We start from the raw sequence: 23,348 nt of genomic DNA, 5'->3' as shown, positions 1-23,348 counted from the left end.
ACAAATTCATTTCACTGCGCTAATGTAAGCGGAGGCAACATCTACTCACTGCCTTTCAGTGCTGAGGGGGTGACTTCAATTTCTCCTGTAATGGGCTGAAAAGCCGCAAGCTGAGCTGCCAGCTCGCTCTCGAATGTGTCCGGACTCTGCCTATCCTTCAGACTGCCATTGGTGACTTCATCTGCACAGTGCGCCTCTTGCTCTTCATACACGGCAACGAGCTGCAGGGCAAGCAAAGAAAAGTCGGAGGTTATTAGTGCACACGGCAGACTGCTTCCCTCAACAACAACTTACATTTAGGTAGCACCTTTAAGCTAGTAATCTTCATGTTCAAAATGCTGCACACCATTAACATGTTTGATGGACATCTCTCAGCAACACCGAGCCGATCCATGCAGTTTTCGAGATTACTGCTGATGACGCCTGACATTTCAGAACTGAAGGTTTTCTGATTAAGGTAAGAGGTGAAAAAAATGGAAGGATGTCAGTCACTTAACAGAAGTATATAGTGCAGTTACATTTCTTTTTAAAATAGTGTGCCTCACTGGGTTTCGGTATTGAGGCCTGAGTTAATTGATTGGTAAAGGCCGAGAACAAAAGAAAATACAGCTATCATTAGTAAGAGCAAAAGAGCGAGTAAGAGAGGAAAGAGAATGAAGAGGTGGAGGGGGGAGGGGTGGTGAGACGGTGGTGGTGAGCAAGGGGTGGGGGCAGAGAGGAGGCAGGGGGGCAGAGAGGGGAGGCAGGGGGGCAGAGAGGGGAGGCAGGGGGGCAGAGAGGGGAGGCAGGGGGGCAGAGAGAGGAGGCAGGGGGGCAGAGAGAGGAGGGGGTAGAGAGAGGAGGGGTAGAGAGGAGGGGTAGAGAGGAGGGGTAGAGAGGAGGGGGGATCAAAGAGGGGGGATCAAAGAGGGGGGATCAAAGAGGGGGATCAAAGAGGGGGATCAAAGAGGGGGATCAAAGAGGGGGATCAAAGAGGGGGATCAAAGAGGGGGATCAAAGAGGGGGATCAAAGAGGAGGGAAGGAAAGGGGAGGGAAGGAAAGGGGAGGGAAGGAAAGGGGAGGGAAGGAAAGGGGAGGGAAGGAAAGGGGAGGGAAGGAAAGAGGAGGGAAGGAAAGAGGAGGGAAGGAAAGAGGAGGGAAGGAAAGAGGAGGGAAGGAAAGAGGAGGGAAGGAAAGAGGAGGGAAGGAAAGAGGAGGAAAGGAAAGAGGAGGGAAGGAAAGAGGAGGGAAGAGGTGAGAGAGAGGGAAGGAAAGAGGAGGGAAGGAAAGAGGAGGGAAGAGGTGAGAGAGAGGGAAGGAAAGAGGAGGGAAGAGGTGAGAGAGAGGGAAGGAAAGAGGAGGGAAGAGGTGAGAGAGAGGGAAGGAAAGAGGAGGGAAGAGGTGAGAGAGAGGGAAGAGGTGAGAGAGAGGGAAGAGGTGAGAGAGAGGGAAGAGGTGAGAGAGAGGGAAGAGGTGAGAGAGAGGGAAGAGGTGAGAGAGAGGGAAGAGGTGAGAGAGAGGGAAGAGGTGAGAGAGAGGGAAGAGGTGAGAGAGAGGGAAGAGGTGAGAGAGAGGGAAGAGGTGAGAGAGAGGGAAGAGGTGAGATGGGGGGGGGGCGCGGGAGGAAGAGATGGGGGGCTGGGGTGGCCGTGGGGGGGCGGGGGTGGCAGGGGAAAGAGATGGAGGGGAGCTGGAGGGAGGAGAGATGGGGGGGAGCTGGTGGGGGGAGAGATTGGGGGGGAGCCGGTGGGGGGAGAGATTGGGGGGGAGCCGGTGGAGGAGGAAGAGATGGGGGGGCCAGGGCGGAGAGATTGGGGGCCCGGGGCGGAGAGATTGCGGGGGGGGGGCGGGCCGAGGAGATGGGGGCGAGGAGATGATGAGGGGGGCGAAAGAGAGAGGGGGGAGAAAGAGAGAGGAGGGGGAGAAGAGGAAATAAAGGAAAAAGGAAGGTAAAGAGAAAGCTCTAAAGAGCACACAAAGAATGAATGAAACAAAAAGAATAAAAGAAAGTGAACAAGACAGAGTGGGAGAAACAAACATACTTTGAAAGACTTGAATCACAATATTTGGGTAAAGAATTGAGAACAGTGAAATTTTTCATTTTAACAGCATAGGTCACATCGATTTGATTGAAAGTATAGAACAAGTACAAAGAAAAACGTTGTGCTACAACCGGAGGAATCATTTGTTCCTGGGTCGAATTCCATCTGCTGGGAAACTCTATAAAATTCTTGCTTTCAGTTCAGGGGAACAAATTCCACTCATGTGAAAGGCATAAAATTGTCAAAATTGCAAAACATACTTAAAGAAACCTGAATTATAACGCTGTGTTCACGCAGCAACTTATCCAGTTGTGATTTCTAGATGAACAGAAGTAACATTGCCTTCAAAACCCTGAGTTCGCCTTTTCTGTACATTCACCTTTTAAATCTTGCCACATCACAGATCAATTCGGGGTTGACACGAAATTCTGCTCAAGAGAGGGCCTCAAGTCAATTCTTCTCTAGTTTCGCTCTCTTATGAGAAAGTGCCTTATCTCTTTGCAGCTGCATTCCACAACCGTTCCGGAATGTAATTTTTTAAAAAGCCACAATTTTATTTTTTTCCTCCCGAAGTACAACTTTACCGGTGGTTCCCAAATCCCGACTCCTAAAAGTGAGCAATTACTTTTCAAAAGAAATAAAATTGAAATTATCATCACATTCAGTATAGTTGAATTAGACCTAATCAATTTCCCAAGACTCCAACCAAACCCGAGGGCTTGTTGGCAAGTTGATGCAAAAGTATATGTAGCAAAATAAACAAACAAGACAATGCAGAAAGCAGACACGGCATGGACGGGCCAGTGACAAACTGGAGTACAAGGAATGTAGGTTTAACGCAGGATCCGGCCCGCCAAAGGCTTCCATCCAGCCTGCGGGCGGGCAGAGAGAGAGAGAGAGAGGGCGGGCAGAGAGAGAGAGGGGGCGGGCAGAGAGAGAGAGAGAATGGGCAGGCAGAGAGAGAGAGAGAATGGGCAGGCAGAGAGAGAGAGAGAGAGGGCGGGTAGAGAGGCAGAGAGAGAGAGAGAGAGGGCGGGTAGAGAGGCAGAGAGAGAGAGAGAGGGCGGGCAGAGAGAGAGAGAGGGCGGGCAGAGAGAGAGAGGGGGCGGGCACAGAGAGAGAGAGAGAGGGCGGGTAGAGAGGCAGAGAGAGAGAGAGAGAGGGCGGGCAGAGAGAGAGAGAGAGAGGGCGGGCAGAGAGAGAGAGAGAGAGGGCGGGCAGAGAGAGAGAGAAAGAGAGGGCGGGCAGAGAGAGAGAGAGGGCGGGCAGAGAGAGAGAGAGGGCGGGCAGAGAGAGAGAGAGGGCGGGCAGAGAGAGAGAGAGGGCGGGCAGAGAGAGAGAGAGGGCGGGCAGAGAGAGAGAGAGGGCGGGCAGAGAGAGAGAGAGGGCGGGCAGAGAGAGAGAGAGGGCGGGCAGAGAGAGAGAGAGGGCGGGCAGAGAGAGAGAGAGGGCGGGCAGAGAGAGAGAGAGGGCGGGCAGAGAGAGAGAGAGGGCGGGCAGAGAGAGAGAGAGGGCGGGCAGAGAGAGAGAGAGGGCGGGCAGAGAGAGAGAGAGGGCGGGCAGAGAGAGAGAGAGGGCGGGCAGAGAGAGAGAGAGGGCGGGCAGAGAGAGAGAGAGGGCGGGCAGAGAGAGAGAGAGAGGCGGGCAGAGAGAGAGAGAGAGGCGGGCAGAGAGAGAGAGAGAGGCGGGCAGAGAGAGAGAGGGCGGGCAGAGAGAGAGAGAGGGCGGGCAGAGAGAGAGAGGGGGCGAACAGAGAGAGAGAGGGGGCGAACAGTGAGAGAGAGGGGGCGAACAGTGAGAGAGAGGGGGCGAACAGTGAGAGAGAGGGGGCGAACAGTGAGAGAGAGGGGGCGAACAGTGAGAGAGAGGGGGCGAACAGTGAGAGAGAGGGGGCGAACAGTGAGAGAGAGGGGGCGAACAGAGAGAGAGAGGGGGCGAACAGAGAGAGAGAGGGGGCGAACAGAGAGAGAGAGGGGGCGAACAGAGAGAGAGAGGGGGCGAACAGAGAGAGAGAGGGGGCGAACAGAGAGAGAGAGGGGGCGAACAGAGAGAGAGAGGGGGCGAACAGAGAGAGAGAGGGGGCGAACAGAGAGAGAGAGGGGGCGAACAGAGAGAGAGAGGGGGCGAACAGAGAGAGAGAGGGGGCGAACAGAGAGAGAGAGGGGGCGAACAGAGAGAGAGAGGGGGCGAACAGAGAGAGAGAGGGGGCGAACAGAGAGAGAGAGGGGGCGAACAGAGAGAGAGAGGGGGCGAACAGAGAGAGAGAGGGGGCGAACAGAGAGAGAGAGGGGGCGAACAGAGAGAGAGAGGGGGCGAACAGAGAGAGAGAGGGGGCGAACAGAGAGAGAGAGGGGGCGAACAGAGAGAGAGAGGGGGCGAACAGAGAGAGAGAGGGGGCGAAGAGAGAGAGAGAGGGGGCGAAGAGAGAGAGAGAGGGGGCGAAGAGAGAGAGAGAGGGGGCGAAGAGAGAGAGAGAGAGGGGGCGAAGAGAGAGAGAGAGAGGGGGCGAAGAGAGAGAGAGAGAGGGGGCGAAGAGAGAGAGAGAGAGGGGGCGAAGAGAGAGAGAGAGAGGGGGCGAAGAGAGAGAGAGAGAGAGGGGGCGAAGAGAGAGAGAGAGAGGGGGCGAAGAGAGAGAGAGAGAGGGGGCGAAGAGAGAGAGAGAGGGGGGGCGAAGAGAGAGAGAGAGGGGGGGCGAAGAGAGAGAGAGAGAGGGGGCGAAGAGAGAGAGAGAGAGGGGGCGAACAGAGAGAGAGAGGGGGCGAACAGAGAGAGAGAGGGGGCGAACAGAGAGAGAGAGGGGGCGAACAGAGAGAGAGAGGGGGCGAACAGAGAGAGAGAGAGGGGGCGAACAGAGAGAGAGAGGGGGGCGAACAGAGAGAAAGAGGGGGGCGAACAGAGAGAAAGAGGGGGGCGAACAGAGAGGAAGAGGGGGCGAACAGAGAGAAAGAGGGGGCGAACAGAGAGAAAGAGGGGGCGAACAGAGAGAAAGAGGGGGCGAACAGAGAGAAAGAGGGGGGCGAACAGAGAGAAAGAGGGGGGCGAACAGAGAGAAAGAGGGGGGCGAACAGAGAGAAAGAGGGGGGCGAACAGAGAGAAAGAGGGGGGCGAACAGAGAGAAAGAGGGGGGCGAACAGAGAGAAAGAGGGGGGCGAACAGAGAGAAAGAGGGGGGCGAACAGAGAGAAAGAGGGGGGCGAACAAAAATGCACATTAATGTTGTATTGATTAATAGTAAGATAAATTAATGCCTTTATCTTTTTAAACTGTCTCACCTGCATCATCTATGTAAGAATAAAATTGTAATGTGCCCCCCCCCACGCGAAAACTTTGGAAAACCCTGGTTTAACTGTTTGTTCCCAGGCACATTGTGTCACTGTAAACAAAGTGGAGCGCGAGCCATTTTGCGATCTCTATTATGTGCCTTCGAATGGCCAACTGACAGGCAATACTGGCAGCGATGTGGGAGTAGTTCTCCTATCCCAATCACATTCTCAGGGAAGCCCTGCAAAATAGCTGCAGTTCATTCCAGTGCTGAGATACGCTACAACAACTTGCATTTATATAGTGCCTTTTGTAAGATCTCACATTGCAGATCTGCTATTCTAAATTTCAGGAAGAAGCACAGAGCATTACCTTCTGGATTGCCTCTGTAAACTAAACCTTCTTTTTTATTATTTCATAGATTGTGTGTGTCGCCAGCAAGGCCAGCATTTATTGCCCATTCCTAATTGCCCGACAAGGTAGTTGTGAGCCGCCTCCTTGAACCACTGCAGTCATGTTTCTCATAGCGGTTTTAATACAACTGTGTGGCTTGCTAGGCCATTTAAGAGACAATTTTGCAGTGGGTCTGGAGTTATGTATAGGCCAGACCAGGTAAGGACGGAAGATTGCCTTCCCTAAAGGACATTAGTGAACCATATGAGTTTTTACGACAATTGATAATAGTTTCATGGTACTATTACTGAGCCTAGCTTTCAATTCCAGATTTTTACTAATTAAGTGATTGAATTTAAATTTCACCAGCTGCTGTGGTGGGATTTGAACCCATTTTCCCAGGGCATTGGCCTGGGCCTCTGGATTACTAGTGTAGTGACATTACCACTACGACACCATTATCCCCAACTCCCTCTAGTGAGACATTGTACATGCTACACCAAACATGTACGGTGGCCTCAAATAAACAATACACTACTTATCAAATGAACAATAATGGAACAATTGACAACACCTTTAACCTAGTAAATGTCCTCAGGCATTTCACAGGAGCTTAACAAACAGATTTTGACATTGAGCCAGGTGCATAGGAGAGGTGGCTGAAAGCTTGGTCAAAGGGGTAGGTTTTCAGGTCCATTGTAAAGTAAAAGAGAGGTATAGAGGCGGAGAGGTTTACATAGGGCCTGAACAGCTGAAGGCATGGCCCCCAGTGGTGAAGCGAAGATCAGGGATGCCTAAGAGGCCAGATCTGGAGGAGCTCAGCAATCTCGGAGATGGGACTGAATACGACATAACCTTAACATTAGAGCTAGGCCAATCAGCGGTGATTTAATGAAGCACTTCTTCACACAAAGGGTAGTGGTAATATGGAACATTTTCTCCCCAAAACGCTGTTGGTGGGGCTGGTGGGGTGGTCAATTGAAAATTTCAAAAAAGAGATTGACAGATTTGTGTTCAGTCGAGTAAGAGTATGAAGGGATATGGAATGAAGGCAGGTAAATGGAGCTTAAGAAATCGATCAACTGTGATCTAACCGAATGGTGAAACAGGCTTGAGGGACTGAGGGGCCTCCTCTTGTTCCTCTGTAGACCAGGCTGCCACTGCAATGACAAACCAAAGCATAATAGCTTCCACAAAAGGGACAGCAAGTCAGCCTGAGGAAGGTTACACCACCATTTTCTTCCGGGCAGCTCAAGGCAGCTTCAGCTGGGAGGAGGCCACCAAGGAATGCTGCATGCTGACTTTCATCAGGGGTGGAGGGAGGGGCAGAAATTCTTCAGAGAAAGCAAATTAAATTTGCTCACTTATGATTGTATCTGGATAGGTGGTGGTACAATATTTAGTTATACAAAGAAATAATGATCAAATGGATAAGCATAGGCATACATCATCAAATACTGTACAAAATACTTTGGTTTCTGTCTTGGGACCACAAAAATGTCCTCTGCAGAATGTAACTGGTCAGGGTTAAACAAGGTTAGATTAGCATCCAGGAGTTTCAGTTCTTTGTTTTGGATGTTTAAAGAGAAAAGGTCCTTCTGCTTTAATGCTTCACCAATGGATATTTGCCTCTATCAGGTGATCAAAGGGGGGGTGGGGGAAGACAATGTAAATTGTACAAGGTTAGTACGAAGAAGCAGGCACAAATCAGCATAACAATATATCTTGTTCCACATATCAATTTCGTTGCATCTTTTTTTATCTTGGGACACTCCCAGCTTTCCAGAAAAGCTAAAGCCCGTCCCTCAAATCCCCCAGGGCTCCCTCAAAACAATTCCTAAAGGATCAATCAAACTGGGTTTAAATTCTTCAACCCAGCTACAAAGCAATCGAAAGTTTACATCACAGGTTTGTTAACAGAGACGACATTTATGGAAATGTTTGAAGATTTATTCAACTGGCGTCATGCATGATGTGCAGCCATACTGAGTTCACTGTACACATTTGGGAAGTTCGAGAGACCACGCTGAAAAATCATTATGTTTGACAGAGCAAGTTACAGACTGGGCTTTCATCAGCTTGTCACATATGCTTCTTTTTGGGGTATTTAACTTTAAGTGCTGCTGCTCTAGACATCCTTCAGGAGCAGACTTCTTTTAAAGACAAATAGCTCCGTACAGTACCCATCTAAAATAAATGAGTTGTGCTGTGTGTACATGCACGGAGAGATTTGACTCCCATTCTTCTCTGATGCATTTAGAATTCTTCATAGGTAAATACTTACCACAAAATTTTAAACTGATCCATAGAATCACTTTTCCCCTTTCCCCTCCTCAAACAAAGTGACCATCAGGGCATATTGCCAGAATCATACATAATCTACTGTTACACCAATGTGTTTTGTTAAATGGTAATTTTCTTTAGTCCACTGACTGGCGATCTGAATTTATATTTTTTGAAGAAATTTAAAAAGACATTTAAAACAGGATGACTGCTGGCAGCTTAAGATGATCACCAGGTTTGCGACACCATATCCAATATTGCAAAGGACTGTGAGGAGGGAGACAAAATGTCTCTGCATTTCCCAGCAAGAACCAAGACCCAGGAAGTTTAAGGGAACTGTTTGTTCTCTTTCTTTTGGCAAGAAAAAATACTGCTAAATGCTATGTGTGAATCACTCAGTGATTGTCATGTGACAAGCCCCTTTCTATCTGTGGTTTTAAGCTGGTGATTTTCTCTGCAGCAAGTGAGAAGCAACTGGACTTTGACATGAGCAGACCCAAAGTGAGGGTCCCTTTCTGTTCCAGTTTGAAAGCTTTCAAATCCTGCCTGTTGACTGACCACCTTTTCATACTCTGGCAAAAATCAGAAACCCCGTTGGAGGAAATCATCCACATCGCTGTCTCCAAGAAACCCACCGACCCAATCATCTACTTCTTTAAACTAGAAGCCCGAGGACCATCGAATTCAGCTAGAAGGCAACCGAATCACCAAACTCCACAGACTGTAAACCTTTTTTATGGACTCTAACTCAACTAATCTACCTTTCCCCACTCTGTAACCAATTGCTGTTTTTTAAAATTTGTTCATAGGATGTGGACACCACTGGCGAGGCCAGCATTTATTGCCCATGAGAAGGTGGTGGTGTGCTGCCTCCTTGAACCGCTGCAGTCCTTGGGATGTAGGTACGTGCACAGTGCTGTTAGGAAGGGAGTTCCAGGATTTTGACCCAGCGACAGTGAAGCAACGGCCATATAGTTCTAAGTCAGGATGGTGTGCGGCTTGGAGGACAACTTGCATGTGGTGGTGTTCTCATGCATCTGCTGCCCTTGTCCTTCTAGGTGGTAGAGTTCGCAGGTTTGGAAGGTGCTGTTGAAGGAGTCCTGGTGAGTTGCTGCAGTGCATCTTGTAGATGGTACACACTGCTGCCACTCTATGTCGGTGGTGAAGGGAGTGAATGTCGAAGGTGGTGGATGGGGTGTCAATCAAGCGGGATTTGTCCTGGACGGTGTCGAGCTTCTTGAGTGTTGTTGGAGCAGCACCAATCCAGGCAAGTGGAGAGTATTCCATCACACTCCTGACTTGTGCCTTGTAGATAGTGGACAGGTATTGGAGAATCAGGAGGTGAGTTACTCACCGCAGAATTCCTAGCCTCTGACCTGCTCTTGTAGCCATGGTATTTATATGGCTGGTCCAGTTCAGTTTCTGGTCAATGGTAACATAGAAACATAGAAAATAGGAGCAGGAGTAGGCCATTCGGCCCTTCGAGTCTGCTCCGCCATTCATTATGATCATGGCTGATGAATCCAACTCAGTAACCTATTCCCCGCTTTCCCCCATATCCTTTGATTCCTTTCGCCCCAAGAGCTATATCTAACTCCTTCTTGAAAACATACAATGTTTTGGTCTCAAATGCTTTCTGTGGTAGCGAATTCCACAGGTTCACCACTCTCTGGGTAAAGTAATTTCGCCTCATATCAGTCTTGAAAGGTTTACCCCATATCCTTAGACTATGACCCCTGGTTCTGGACTCCCCCACCATCGGGAACATCCTTCCTGCATCTACCCTGTCAAGTCCTGTTAGAATTTTATAGGTTTCTATGAGATCCCCCCTCACTCTTCTGAACTCCAACGAATATAATCCTAACCGACTCCATCTCTCCTCATACGTCAGTCCCGCCATCCCAGGAATCAGTCTGGTAAACCTTCGCTGCACTCACTCGATAGCAAGAACATCCTTCCTCAGATAAGCAGACCAAAACTGCACACAATATTCCAGGTGTGGCCTCACCAAGGCCCTGTATAATTGCAGCAAGACATCCCTGCTCATGTACACCAATCCTCTCGCTATGAAGGCCAACATACCATTTGCCTTTTTTACCGCCTGTCGCACCTACATGCTTACCTTCAGCGACTTGTGTACGAGAACATCCAGGTCGCACTGCATATTCCCCTCTCTCAGTTTATAACCATTCAGATAATAATCTGACTTCCTGTTTTTGCTACCAAAGTGCATAACCTGACACTTATTCACATTATACTGCATCTGCCATGCATTTGCCCACTCACTCACCTTGTCCAAATCACCCTGAAGCCTCTCTGCATCCTCCTCACAACTCACCCTCCCACCCAGTTTTGTGTCATCTGCAAATTTGGAGATATTACATTTAGTTCCCTCATCTAAATCATTAATGTATATTGTGAAAAGCTGGGGTCCTAGTACCCATCCCTGCGATACCCCACTAATTACTGCCTGCCATTAGGAAAAAGACCCGTTTATTCCTACTCTTTGTTTCCTGTCTGCCAACCAATTTTCTATCCATTGCAATACACTACCCCCAATCCCATGTGCTTTAATTTTACATGCTAATCTCTTATGTGGGACTTTGTCGAAAGCCTTCTGAAAGTCCAAATAAACCACATCCACTGGCTCCCCCTCATCAACTCTACTACTTACATCCTTGAAGGATTCTAGTAGATTTGTCAAGCACGATTTCCCTTTCATAAATCCATGCTGCCTCTGTCCGATTCTACCACTGTTCTCCAAGTGCTCTGCTATAAAATCTTTGATAATGGACTCGAGAATTTTCCCCACTACCGACGTCAGGCTGACTGGTCGATAATTCCCTGTTTTCTCTCGACCTCTCTTTTTAAATAGTGGGGTTACATTAGCTACCTGTAGCTAATCTGTAGGAACTGTTCCAGAGTCTATAGAATCGTGGAAGATGACCACCAATGCATCCACTATTTCTAGGACCACTTCCTTAAATACGCTGGGATGTAGATTATCAGGCCCTGGGGATTTATTGTCCTTTAATCCCATTAATTTCCCCAACACCATTTCTCTACTAATACTGATTTCCTTCAGTTCCTCCCTCTCACTAAACCCTGTGTTCCCCAACATTTCTGGTATGATATTTGTGTCCTCCTTTGTGAAGATAGAACCAAAGTATGCATTTAGTTGATCAGCCATTTCTTTGTTCCCCACAATAAATTCCCCTGTTTCTGACTGTAAGGGAACTACATGTGTCTTCACCAATCTTTTTCTCTTCACATACCTAGAGAAACTTTTAGTCAGTTTTTATGTTCCCCGCAAGCTTACTCTCGTACTCTATTTTCCCCTTAATCAATCCCTTGGTCCTCCTTTGCTGAATTCTAAACTGCTCCAAATCCTCAGGTTAGTTGTTTTTTCAGGCAAATTTGTATGCCTCTTCCTTGGATCTAATGCTCTCTAATTTCCCTTGTAAGCCATGGTTTGGTTACCTTTCCCATTTTACTTTTGCGCCAGACAGGAATAAACAATTGTTGCTGTTCATCCCTGCGCTCTTTGAATGTTTGCCATTGCCGATCCACCCTCATTTCTTTAAGTAACATTTCCCAATCCATCATAGCCAACCTGCGCCTCATATTAAGATTCAGGACCCTAGTCTCAGAGTCAACTACGTCACTCTCCATCTTGATGAAGCATTCTATCATATTATGGTCACTCATCCCCAAGGGGTCTCACACAACTAGACTGTCAATTATTCCTCTCTCATTACACAATACCCAGTCTAGCATGGCCTGTTCTCTAGTAGCGCTCTAGTAACCCTTAGGATGTTGATAGTGGGGCATTCAGCAATAGTAATGCCATTGAACATTAAGGGGAAATGCTTTGATTCTCTCTTATTTGAGATGGTGATTGCCTGGCACTTGTGTGGTAGGAATGTTACTTGCTACTTATCAGCTCAAGCCTGGATGTCGTCCAGTTCTTGCTGCATATGGACATGGGCTGCTTCATTATCTGAGGAGTCACGAATGGTGCTGAACATTGTACCAAACATCAGTGATCATCCCCACTTCTGACCTTATGATGGAGGGAAGGTCATTGATGAAGTAGCTGAAGATGGTTGGGCCTAGGACACTACCATAAGGAACTCCTGCAGTAATGTCCTGGAACTGAAATGATTGACCACCAAAAACCACAACAATCTTCATTTGTGCTTGGTATGAATCAAACCAGCAGATAATTTTCCCATTGACTCCAGTTTTGCTAGGGCTCCTTGATGCTATACCCGGTCAAATGCTGCCTTGATATCACTCTGGTGTTCAGCTCTTTTGTCCATGTTTGGACCAAGGCTGTAATGAGGTCAGGAACTGAATGGCCCTGGCGGAACACAAACTGAATGTCAATGAGTAGGTTATTACTGAGCGAGTGCTGCATGATTGCACTGTTGACGACCCCTTCCATCACTTTGCTGATGATCGAGAGTTGACTGGTAGGGCAGTAAATGGCCAGGTTGGATTTGTCCTGCTTTTTGTGTACAGGACATACTTGGGCAATTTTCCACATTGCTGGGTAGATGCCAGTGGTGTAGCTGTTCTGGAACAGCATGGCTCGGGGCACGGCGAGTTCTGAAGCACAGGTCTTCAGTACTATTGCCGGAATTTTGTCAGAGCCCATAGCCTTTGCAGTATCCAGTGCCTTCAGCCGTTTCTTGATATCACGTGGAGTAAATCGGATTGGCTAAAGAGTGGCATCTGTGATGCTGGGGACCTCTTGAGGATGCCGAAATGGATCATCCACTGGCTGATGCTGGATGCAAATACTTCAGTCTTGTCTTTTGCACTGATGTGCTGGGCTCCCCCATCATTGAGGATGGGGATATTTGTGGAGTCTCCTCCTCCTGTCAGTTGTTTAATTGTCCACCACCATTCACAACTGGAAGCGGTGGGGCTGCAGAGCTTAGATCTGATCCGTTGGTTGTGGGATCACTTAGCCCTGAGTATTGCATGCTGCTTCCGCTGTTTGGCATGAAAGTAGTCCTGTGTTGTAGCTTCACCAGGCTGACACCTCATTTTTAGGTATGCCTGGTGTTGTTCCTGGCATGCACTCTTCATTGAACCAGGGTTGGTGCCCTGGCTTGATGGTAATGGTAGAGTGGGGGATATCCCAGGCCATGAGGTTACAGATTGAGGCTGAATCGAATTCTGCTGCTGCTGATGGCCCACAGTGCCTCCTGGCTGCCCAGTTTTGAGTTGCTTGATCTGTTCGAAATCTATCCCATCGAGCACGGTGGTAGTGCCACACAACACAATGGTGGGTTTCCTCAATGTGAAGACGGGATTTCGTCGCCACAAGGACTGTGTGTGTAAACCTCGAGTGTGTGTGTGTGAGAAAGTTGGCACATTGTTTATTACTGAATTTGTTTGGTTTAGGTACAATAAAGTAAACTCTTTTTTTGTTAACTCAAGAAAACTTGTCTCTTTGGTTCTTGTTATGATCATAGCAAGCAAGTAATCAAATACCCACTGAATTGGCCAGTACATCCACTTCAAGAAAGGATTAAGCCTGTTGTGGTCTAACAAGGACAGGGAAAAGAGGGATGCCCCACAACCCCTCTTCGCTTGACCGTAACACTACCCACTGAGATATACAGTCGGCCAGATCTATTCTCTCATCCCCAACCCCCATTTCATTATTACTTAAGATGGAACAATACGCAACGAAACCGGTTTATAAAAAAATAAAAATTTTATTTTTAAAAAATCACAGAATGAGTTATACATCAAAGGCAATGAAAGAAAGGAAATAGGGAAAGAAAGGATATATATTTTAAGTGTTGTCACAGCAGCCAATTTATACACAACAAATTTCCACAAACAGCAATGAGATAAATGACCAATTAAATGTCTTTTGTGATGTTGATTGAGGGATGAATATTGGCCTGGATACTGGAGAGAGTCCCCTGATTTCCTTTGGAAAATGCCATAGGATCTCTTGTATCCACCTGAGACAAAGCCTCCAATAGTGCAGCATTCCCTCAGTATTGAACTGGAGTGTCAGCCTACATTATGTGCTCAACTCTCTGCAGTATTTATGTAGTGATTTTCACAACCTCAGGATATGCCAAAGTGCTTTACAGCCAACGAAGTACATTTTGAACTGTAGTCACTGTTGCAATGCAGGAAACGCGACAGCCAGTGACACGGCGCTTGAAATAAGAAAGCGGAGTCTTGGGAATTGGAAGGGGAGACGGGGGAGGAGTCTTCATACTGTCGAACATCTACCAATCCTCCAACTGTAACCAGGTACTATAAAGAATATGAGAATGATCTAGGGTAGGTCAACTTCCATTTTCCCTTTCTCAGGGCAAACAGCTAGCCTTTCCCTTTGCCACCAATAAAGGGTCTGGTTACAAACTTGGAGATACACTTACATTGTTGGTGCTATCCAGCCAAGTGATACCAACGTTCACTAAAGCAATATTATGTAAAAATGAACACTTTCAGCTCCCACTATGATTTATGTGCATCTGTGTGGATTACACATTTGAAAACACGCAGCATCATTAATACAAAATACACTCAATCACACTACCCGGCACATCAACCTTGTCTGCTTTCATTCCGATTTTATGCTAAAAAATTCAGCAGGAACACAATTTTAAAAGCAGCAACAAATAGTTCAGCTTCCATCAATCTTCTGAAACAAGATAAAAAAAAAGAGGCCAGCAGATTTTTAAAAAAAAATACATATGGAAACAAAACTGGGAGAAATTTGATATAAATTGCCAAACCAGAAAAATTCCTCAGAACTCGACATATGTTTATGACAGGCAGAAACAACTTACATTTATATAGCCTTTAATGTATTAAAACGTCCCACGGTGGTTCACAGAAGCATTATCAGACAAAATGTGACACTGAGCTACATAAGGAGATACTAAGGCAGGTGACCAAAAGCTTGGTCAAAGAGCTACGTTTTAAGGAATATCTTAAAAGGAGGAGAAAGAGGCAGTAAAGTAAAGAGGCAGAGAGATTTAGGAGGTAACGGCTGAAGGCACAGCCGCCAACGGTACAGCATTGAAAACTGGAGACTCGCAAGAGGTCAGAATTGGAGGAGCGGCGACATCTCAGAGGGTTTTAGGGCTGGAGGGGCTCAGGGAAAGGAAGGGATGATGCCATGGATGGATTTGAATCTCAGACAGAGAATTTTTAAAATTGAGGGATTGCCAGACCAGGAGCCAACGTGGGTCAGTGAGCATGGGGTGGGGGGCGGCATGGCAGTGAGGGTTTGTTTGACAGGAAACTACTGCAATAACAAAACAACTTCAATTAATAGCGAGGCTACTACCTTGCACATCAAGATGCTATGCAGCGTGTCCAATGGGCCTAACAGTTTCCATTTGCTCAGAGATTGATTAGTCCGACAAGAAGGAGGCACACATTCCACAACCCCTCTCCCAGCCAGGCTGTCTGGTGGTTTTACAGAGTGTTTCAAAGCTCTTTTCTGTAGCCCTAGTCACACAGTCATGAGACTGCAGCCTCAAGGCAGCTGTGTGTGTTCAGAGGCTGCTGATTCCCAACAGATCACACCACGCTCTTTCTTTCTTCCCCCCAATCATGCACCTCACTAACAATGCTGATTTAGCAGTAGTACTGTCCTAGTGTTTTACTGTATTTCATCAAACAATTACCTAGCAGAAGAGATTGCAAAACTTTTTGAAAACTTTCACGGTAGGACATTACAGGACACATGACGTAAAACCATAAATACCTTGAGACAATTTCCTACATTAAATATAAATGCAAGTTGCTGTAGGAACAATTATTCTCTGAACGAATGGAAAATGCATCCTCTCTGAGGAGGTAACCAGGCTAACAAACTTCAATGCATATTGTAGCTTGTGCCACTTGTGAATTTATGAGTTTTCAAAGAAAAGATGAACTTGCATTTATATAGTGTCTTTCACAACCTCAGGTCATCTCAAAGTGCTTTACAGCCAATGAAATGCTTTTGAAGGGTAATCACTGTTGTAATTAGGAAACACCACAGCCAATTTGCACACAGCATGATCCCACAAACAGCAATGAGATAATAACTAGGTAATCTGTTTTAGTGATATTGATTGAAGGATAAATATTGGCTGGGACACCAGGGAGAACACCGCTGCTCATTTTCAAAAAGTGCCATGAGAACGTTTACGTCCATCTGAGAGAGCAGAGGAGGCGGCCTTGGTTTAACGTCTCATCTGGCACAGCAGCACTCCCTTAGTATCGCCAGCTAGATTATGTGCTCAACTCTCCGGAGTGGGATGTGATCCCATGACCATCTGGCTCAGAGGTCAGAGTGCTGCCAGCCGAGCCATGGCTGCCACCAAAGAGACATCAAGCTGTTCCTCCACCCAGTTGTCCCTCAGTCCACGTAGGTGGAAGTGTTGTTAGCATCAAATTTGGTGCTACACCACATTGTGGTTGAAAAATTCATGGATACAAGCTCACTTTTAAAATGGAAAAGTGTTCCCACAAGACAACACACTAAATAAGCAATCTTATAGCTCTATGTCCTTTCAGCTAAGCTTTTGAAATAGTTAAACCATTTTTGTGACAAATACAGCCTTTTAAAAAAGGAAGCAGTTTTCCAGACTTTGATGCAATTCAATGCTCTCACAATCTTGAAACATATCAAAGAGGCATACTACAGCAATCGCAACCGATCACCCAGACGATGACCATCACCGTGCCAGCACATGGTTGACATGCAGAGGCAGCAGACTCAATGACCATGCCCATCACTCTATCTGATTCAAAAATGGCACAGAAAGAAGCAATGTCAACTAGGATTAGGATCTGAACATGCTCGAAACAACTTGATTTTTCTTGTATTAAAAAGGAGGGAGAAAAGGGATAAATACCTTTTGCAAAACATTAGAGGCATATTCTGCTCTTTTAGACTGAAAAAGGAAGGCAGCATATTTCTGATTCAATTTACATTACATCAAAATGCACTCCAGTGGAGTTGATACAGTGATGGTGGGAGGAACAGGGGCGCGAGGGAGGAGATGGGGAAAACAGGTTGACCCACCCCCTCCCTTACTTCCAACCTACTGCTGTGCAATTCCTCCTATCCAGTTAGAGTAGCAGTGATTCCCATTGATCCCCTTAGAGCATTATGCTTGAAGACATTGTGAGCTTTCTTCTTGAACTGCTGCAGTCTATATGATAAAGGTACTCCCACAATGCTGTAAGATAGGGAGTTCTAGGATCTAGCAACAATATATGTCCCAAGTCAGAATGGTGAGAGAGATGGAGAGAAACTTTAAACGATGGGGTTCTCATGTGCTTGTTGCTCTTGCCCTCCTAGATGGTGGAGGTCATGAGTCTGGAAGATGCTTTGTGGTTGTACACTTTCACACAGCTTTCTCACCAGTCACAGAAGCTATTTGGCATCAAACTGATGTGCAATTTCCCTCTGGCTAAAGAGGAAGGGAGAAAAAAAACTCAAACCATGCTTTTGCCGCCATGAACTGTTTCCTGTCCCTGGTCATAATCCAGTGACCTCTACTGAAAAACAAGTGTGCTGACTGACACTAGGCAAAGGAAAAATCAGGCTCAGCTGTGAGGCTCTTTGCTGTCAAATAGCTAACTAACATTCCCCAAATCTGGCTTGGACAAGCAGGCTACCAGCAATGTTAAAACTGTACCCAAAGTTTGGCTTGTGCCTTCAGCAGGGATGGGACAAAAAAGTAGGGGGGAAATGCAGTGCAATTTTAAAACATTGCCAGGGAAGAGGGGACTCAAAGAGTTAAATAAAGCAGCTTTAATGAGCTGGTTGGGTTATGAAAAATTGCCATCTTATAATGAAAGATAAATCAATGTGACATTACTAATCTTCTAATGTTTTGATCTAGGAAAATTAAGGAGTAATTGAAGAATGATTTGTATTTTTTTTCTTCCTGCTTGTGAAAAACAGCGCTACACAGGTATACATCCACAGTAAGATGACAGACTAAGCCTTCATTGATTATTTTCCATTCCAATAGCATGCAAAATGGCGCTAAATCTGGTTTTTAATTTTCCCAATTGTCTTTTTTGATAAAATTACAATTTTTGTTTCTTTTTAAAAATCAAGGTTGTTAGTGATAAGGAATGGTGGAAAATGTTTCCCTCTTTCTTCATTAAGTATAGCAGGATAAAATTCCCTCCACTGACCCCTGCCCCCATTACCCCCACCCAGCAATGTTCCTTAACTACCGAACATAAAAGTGATTGCAACTAGTAACTTTTTTCCTTCCACTTCCCTTACCAGCAGTCTGACGAAGATGGTCATATCTTATAGTCTGCAGTTCTTCGATCCACCAGAAACCAATCCAGTTGTGGGAGTGAAACACGAGGGGTGCCCCATAGCGGGAGGGATTGCGATGCTCAGAGCATGGAAGATTAAGAGGAGATTTAATAAAGGTGCTCCAAATTATGAAGCGTTTTGATAAGAGTACATGGGGAGAAACTATAACCAGTGGTAGGCGGGTCAGTGGCCAGAGGACACAGATTTAAGACAACTGGCAAAAGAATAAGAGGGAAGATGAGGAGATTTTTTTTTATGCAGCAAATTGATATGAACTAGAATTTTCAGGGCTCTGGGACAAGAGCAAGGGAGCGAATCCAATTGGATATCTCTTTCAGGGAGCCGTCACAGGGCACAGTGGACGGAACGGCCCTCTATTGTGCTGTAAGGTTCTATGATTCTTTGGCAACACAATAAGAGAACAATAAAATCCAAACAAATATATATATGTTTGTTTTTTTAGTAGCAGCCTGACATTTTCCATGCGCATCATTTAAAATGAAGTCAGGGGAAAATAAAAATGGAACAGGAATATTTGAGGAATGCTTTGTGATGTGGTAACAAAGAAATTCAATAAAAACACTTTTACAACCACAAATGTTTTGTGTCCCCCTGTACATCTCGTCTGGCTCTGGGCAGGTACACAACTCTGGTAACTCGGAATCTACCAAGTTGCTAAGAGGCACTTCAGATGTGTGGCTCAGCCTTTTGTTTTATCTCCCTCTACTTCCTTCCTATGGAGGTGAACTTGCTGGGTTCTGCATATTAAAATCAAATTAAACACTCGCAAAAAGTTAGGGCTCATACTCAGAAGCTTAAGCATGGCCAAATAACCTCTTCGGAACAGAAAGGGGACAATTTAAACTGTGGAATCTCACTCCTGCATGTCATAAATTCTTCTTAGAGGTTTTAAATATTTCAAATGTCATTTTTTTCTTACTTTTCTTTTGTATTTTTTCTCTCTCTCTTTTAATCCAATTTTTCTTCTCTCTTTCTGCATCTGAGTTGACTTCAATTCACCCCATTTCCTTCATTCCTCTGTTTGTTTCTCAACCCTTAGATCCTATTCAGGAAGGAGATAGACTGTTGGTCTCATCATTCACAAAGGTGCCAGATGCTCTGTTGCCCTAACCTGCTGTTATCAATTCGCCAGGATATATCCAATCAATGGGACAGAGAGTAAAATGCCCAACTCCAGCAAAGGCTGGGCCAGCAAGAAACAGGTCCACATCCTACCACTCTAGGGGGAGAATATGTACAATGCTGCAGAAGTAGGTTTATTTCAGTATTTTTGCGGTTTCCCTACAAAAATGTTGTCAATGTATTTTCTGCTTGTTCCTTGTCAAAACAGGAAAGAGGAGGAAAAAAATCATGAATCTTTGGTGGGGGCAACACCAGTAATCTGGATTGACGCCCTGTTAACGTTTAACCGGCCCTTCAGTAATTGTAGACTGGAGATCATGTCTCCTACCTGTATGAAATGATTTGCATCCACTATGAACAGGTGGACTGCTGAAGGGTGGTGGGGTCAGTGGAAAGGACCTCTTTCTTGTGCACGAAGCATGGCATAAAATAAGGCAATCTGATTAGCCGTAAATTGTATCTGACAAGGGAATCAAAATGCTGTCAAACACAATGACACGGCTAAGGCATCTGTTCGTAAAGAGCCAACCCCACTGGCAAGGTGACAAGCAGATGTATAATGCCTTGCGCATGGTAAATTAATTCATTTACTTATGATAGAAACAAAATCAAAGGCTTCCACACCACAATTCCCATTTAAAATCTTGTCAATCTCTAAGCGAATCAAGAAAGAATGTAACATGGCTGATATTGGGGATTGGTGACACTTTAAATCACCTCTGTTAGTTTACTTAATTTATCATACGCCACAGTTAGTTTATTCTCTGGGTGCTACTGCATTGAAATAATAATTAATTACGACTGATCAGCATCATAAATGACCAGTGCTAGCCAGAAACAATCCACTATTTTTTTGTTTTAGGGCCTGACTTGTCTCCTGTTAACTACTAAAAATGTTAGGATTGTCATGCAGACCCCCACCTGCCAAGAATGAGGCATATTAATTTTGTCATATGAACATTGATTTTAGACTGTTGCTGGAGTGAAGAAATTACTTGTTTGAAGATCACCAGACACTGAGCTGGAAGGACATTTGTATACTAAGAGATGCTGCTTGTGGAGACAAAGGACTATTCCCTGGTCCAATTAACCCAAATGGATTTTTATCACCAGACACTGAAGATGCAAGGAAACACATTCCAGGCCCTGCTAAGATGATACAATCCACAGAGCAAGGATTGGTTAAACAGTTTGTCACATGACTAACTGGCTGGTCCAGGTTTTTTGAACTAGCCACAGGACAGTTTGAATTCAGAAGCCAGTTTTGAACTGGAACTTGGAACAAGGAAGCCTCTCTCCCTCTCGCTCCTTCACTTTCTCCCAAGCCACCAGACCCACGTAAGTCACATAAACCTCAAGAGAGAAAAGACTCCTACATCGGAACAAGTTGAAGCGTGAACTGGGCCCTGACGAATTGCAAGACTTACTGGCAACCAAAGACTCCACATTGAACTTAAAGGACTGTAACTACCAAATATTGCCTCAAACTTTTCCCCTTTATTCCTTCTACTTTTTCTGTCTCTATCTGCATGTGTTTATTGCGTATGCACGCCAGTGTGGTCACGTCGCATGTTCGTAGTCGTTAATCGGATTAGAGTTTCAGATTAACAAACTTCTACCTTTCTTGTTTAAATCTAAGGAAATTTGTTTAATTTCTTTGCCTTACAATTGGAGCAGTGAATCAGGATTCACTAAGGGGGGGGCTAAAACCAGTGTTTTAAAATTAATCCCTGTTATGGTTAAACCAGATAAAGGCTGAGACCCCTTCTCACCTGGTCGTAACAGTACAATTATTCACAGTCTTAATTGAATGGTTTGAAAACCAGTTTTTGTTTTGCCCTCTTAAATAGGTTTTATTTTTCTCTTTTTTTCTGCCCCTTACAAACAGCACGGGTTTCCCAAACTGAAAAGAGGTCACTTTGTTTGCTGATCCAACTATTAGTTGTGGGGGGAATTATTCCGGTTCTGTGCAAAGTTTCTACCCTCTGATCAATGTTTTTCCCACTTCGCTCCCACCCCCACCCGCCCAAGCCCGATCAGAAACTTGTCCTGCAAGGGTAGGGGAGGGGGATAAAAATTTACATTTGAACCCTACCCTGCTGACTATCCCTACCCCATACAAACAACTTACCCTCCCAGACTATAAACATAAAGATCAGAGAGGCCTATACATGTGCAATTTGAAAAAAAAATGCATGGATCACAATGCAATTTAAAATACATGAAATCAGTGAAAATATCTTTCCAATTATTAAAAATCAAAGTTGTGTCCTTTCAATGCCAAGAGTGGTCCAATTGGAGAGTATGTATTTACTGTTCTCCTGCAACATACTCCATTCCCTATCCACCAGGCTAGTTAGGGGTCTCTACTAAATCTCTGCCAAGTTTTGAAAATGCAAAAGGATTTATGCCCTCAATTTTTTTTTTTAAAAACATGTTCTCCCACCTTCCCACTTCCATACCCCCACCCCCAGTTTGGTTAGGGGTTGGGGATGCTGGGGTGGAAGTTGGGAAATAAAATGACTCCGTCACTGGGAATCTACCACTGCACAACATTGCAGGTTGATAAACAGAAGTACCATTCAGGAGCGCTCAAAGATCTCTTTCGAAGTACATCACTTCTTTACTTCCCCAGTTAATACAACTCCTGATGTACAAAGTGAGCACAGAAATTCACATTGTGTACTTCCAGTGACCAAAAACTTGCAAACCTTGCAAGAACAATTAAAGTACAAGTGATTACTTGACACAAAACAAGTCGTCCAAATACTTCAGATGGAAAAAGCTGTTCAGTTTATTGCGGCTGAACTGCACAAAGGAGTAGGGATACATTTATGATTGTTAATATACTCTGATATCCTTGCTGTGAGACATCAGTGCAATTTGCATTCATATCATCTCCATACTAATAGGATCGATTATGACTGATGTATTGCCCTGTCACCAACTTTAAGCTAATCAAATTAAATGGAAGCACACAGATGGAGTGAGCCCATTAAAGTGTGTTGTTTTAATATAAACAGGCATGCAAAAGCGCATCACTGGGATTGAAATAACTAAAAGCCTGTCACAGTCAGGTATCTGGGCCAACAAAAAACTGACAGCCTGCAGGAGACGACTAACAATCAAGAAAATACAATTTCTTATGATCGCCATTTCACTAAACGTCAAATGCAATTTATTCCATACGCCCATGAACAGATTTCTCAGCCTGGCTGATGTGGAATCCTGTTATAAGCAGTGGATCAGGACGGACAAAAGAGTCTTCTGATGAGAGGGCAGCTGTACCATTGGCTACTTACACAGTAGCAAAAGTGGGGCTCGGCACCAATTTTCATGCATCGAACCATTGCCAGAAATGTTCTCATATCACAACTGCATAATTTATAAATCCTGCTGCATTTGTATAGCCAAATTTCACTCCAAAAATCCTTTATGTTTGTGCTTCAATACACACAGCTTTTTATTCTAGTTTTGCATTCAGTTTAAGCATGAAATTCACCAACTTTGTGACTACTCATTTCCAAAATAGATAAATAGGGTAGAAAATGTACATTGTTGCATTCAAAAATAATGAACTTAATCATAATTTCCTAATGAATCAGTTGCTTTTTACAGAGACATTACCTTTCCCTCCCCTCATCATTCTTCTTAGAATTTTTTTGTTGGTTAGCAGTGAGCACACTTGACACTTCTGTACAATGACCAGAGCTGATGTGAACAGAGACAGAAGATTATGCTTTTCAAACACAGTGCAAAAAAGGAAGTTGGGCCAATGCTTTAATAGAGAAGATATGGCCGGCATGCAACAATATCGTACATCATAGACGATAAAAAGAATAGCAGGCAGACTTCTGCATGTTACAAGACAATGACAAATCTTGGCAATTAAGCAAGAGTCAGAAGATAGACCAAACCATTGT

General features: G+C 45.3%; 1 protein-coding gene across 5 annotated transcripts in view; it reads right to left on the bottom strand.

Moving 5' to 3' along the window:
• The window catches only part of LOC137372300 (partitioning defective 3 homolog B-like), a 1,025,472-nt gene that overhangs the window by 770,485 nt on the left and 231,639 nt on the right, over window positions 1–23,348 (bottom strand). For all 5 annotated transcript variants that reach the window (XR_010975414.1, XM_068036099.1, XM_068036101.1 and 2 more), the window contains exon 3: window positions 50–221. Coding sequence is in view for 4 of the 5 variants with exons in the window: in XM_068036099.1 (XP_067892200.1) it covers window positions 50–221 (172 nt within the window). In the remaining variant the exon portion in view is untranslated. The remainder of the gene's footprint in view (window positions 1–49; window positions 222–23,348) is intronic.

The sequence above is a fragment of the Heterodontus francisci genome, chromosome 7 (genome assembly GCF_036365525.1).
Source record: "Heterodontus francisci isolate sHetFra1 chromosome 7, sHetFra1.hap1, whole genome shotgun sequence".
NCBI lineage: Eukaryota > Metazoa > Chordata > Chondrichthyes > Heterodontiformes > Heterodontidae > Heterodontus > Heterodontus francisci.
Note: the sequence above shows the minus strand (reverse complement) of the source record. Positions and strands in the feature narration are given on the sequence as shown.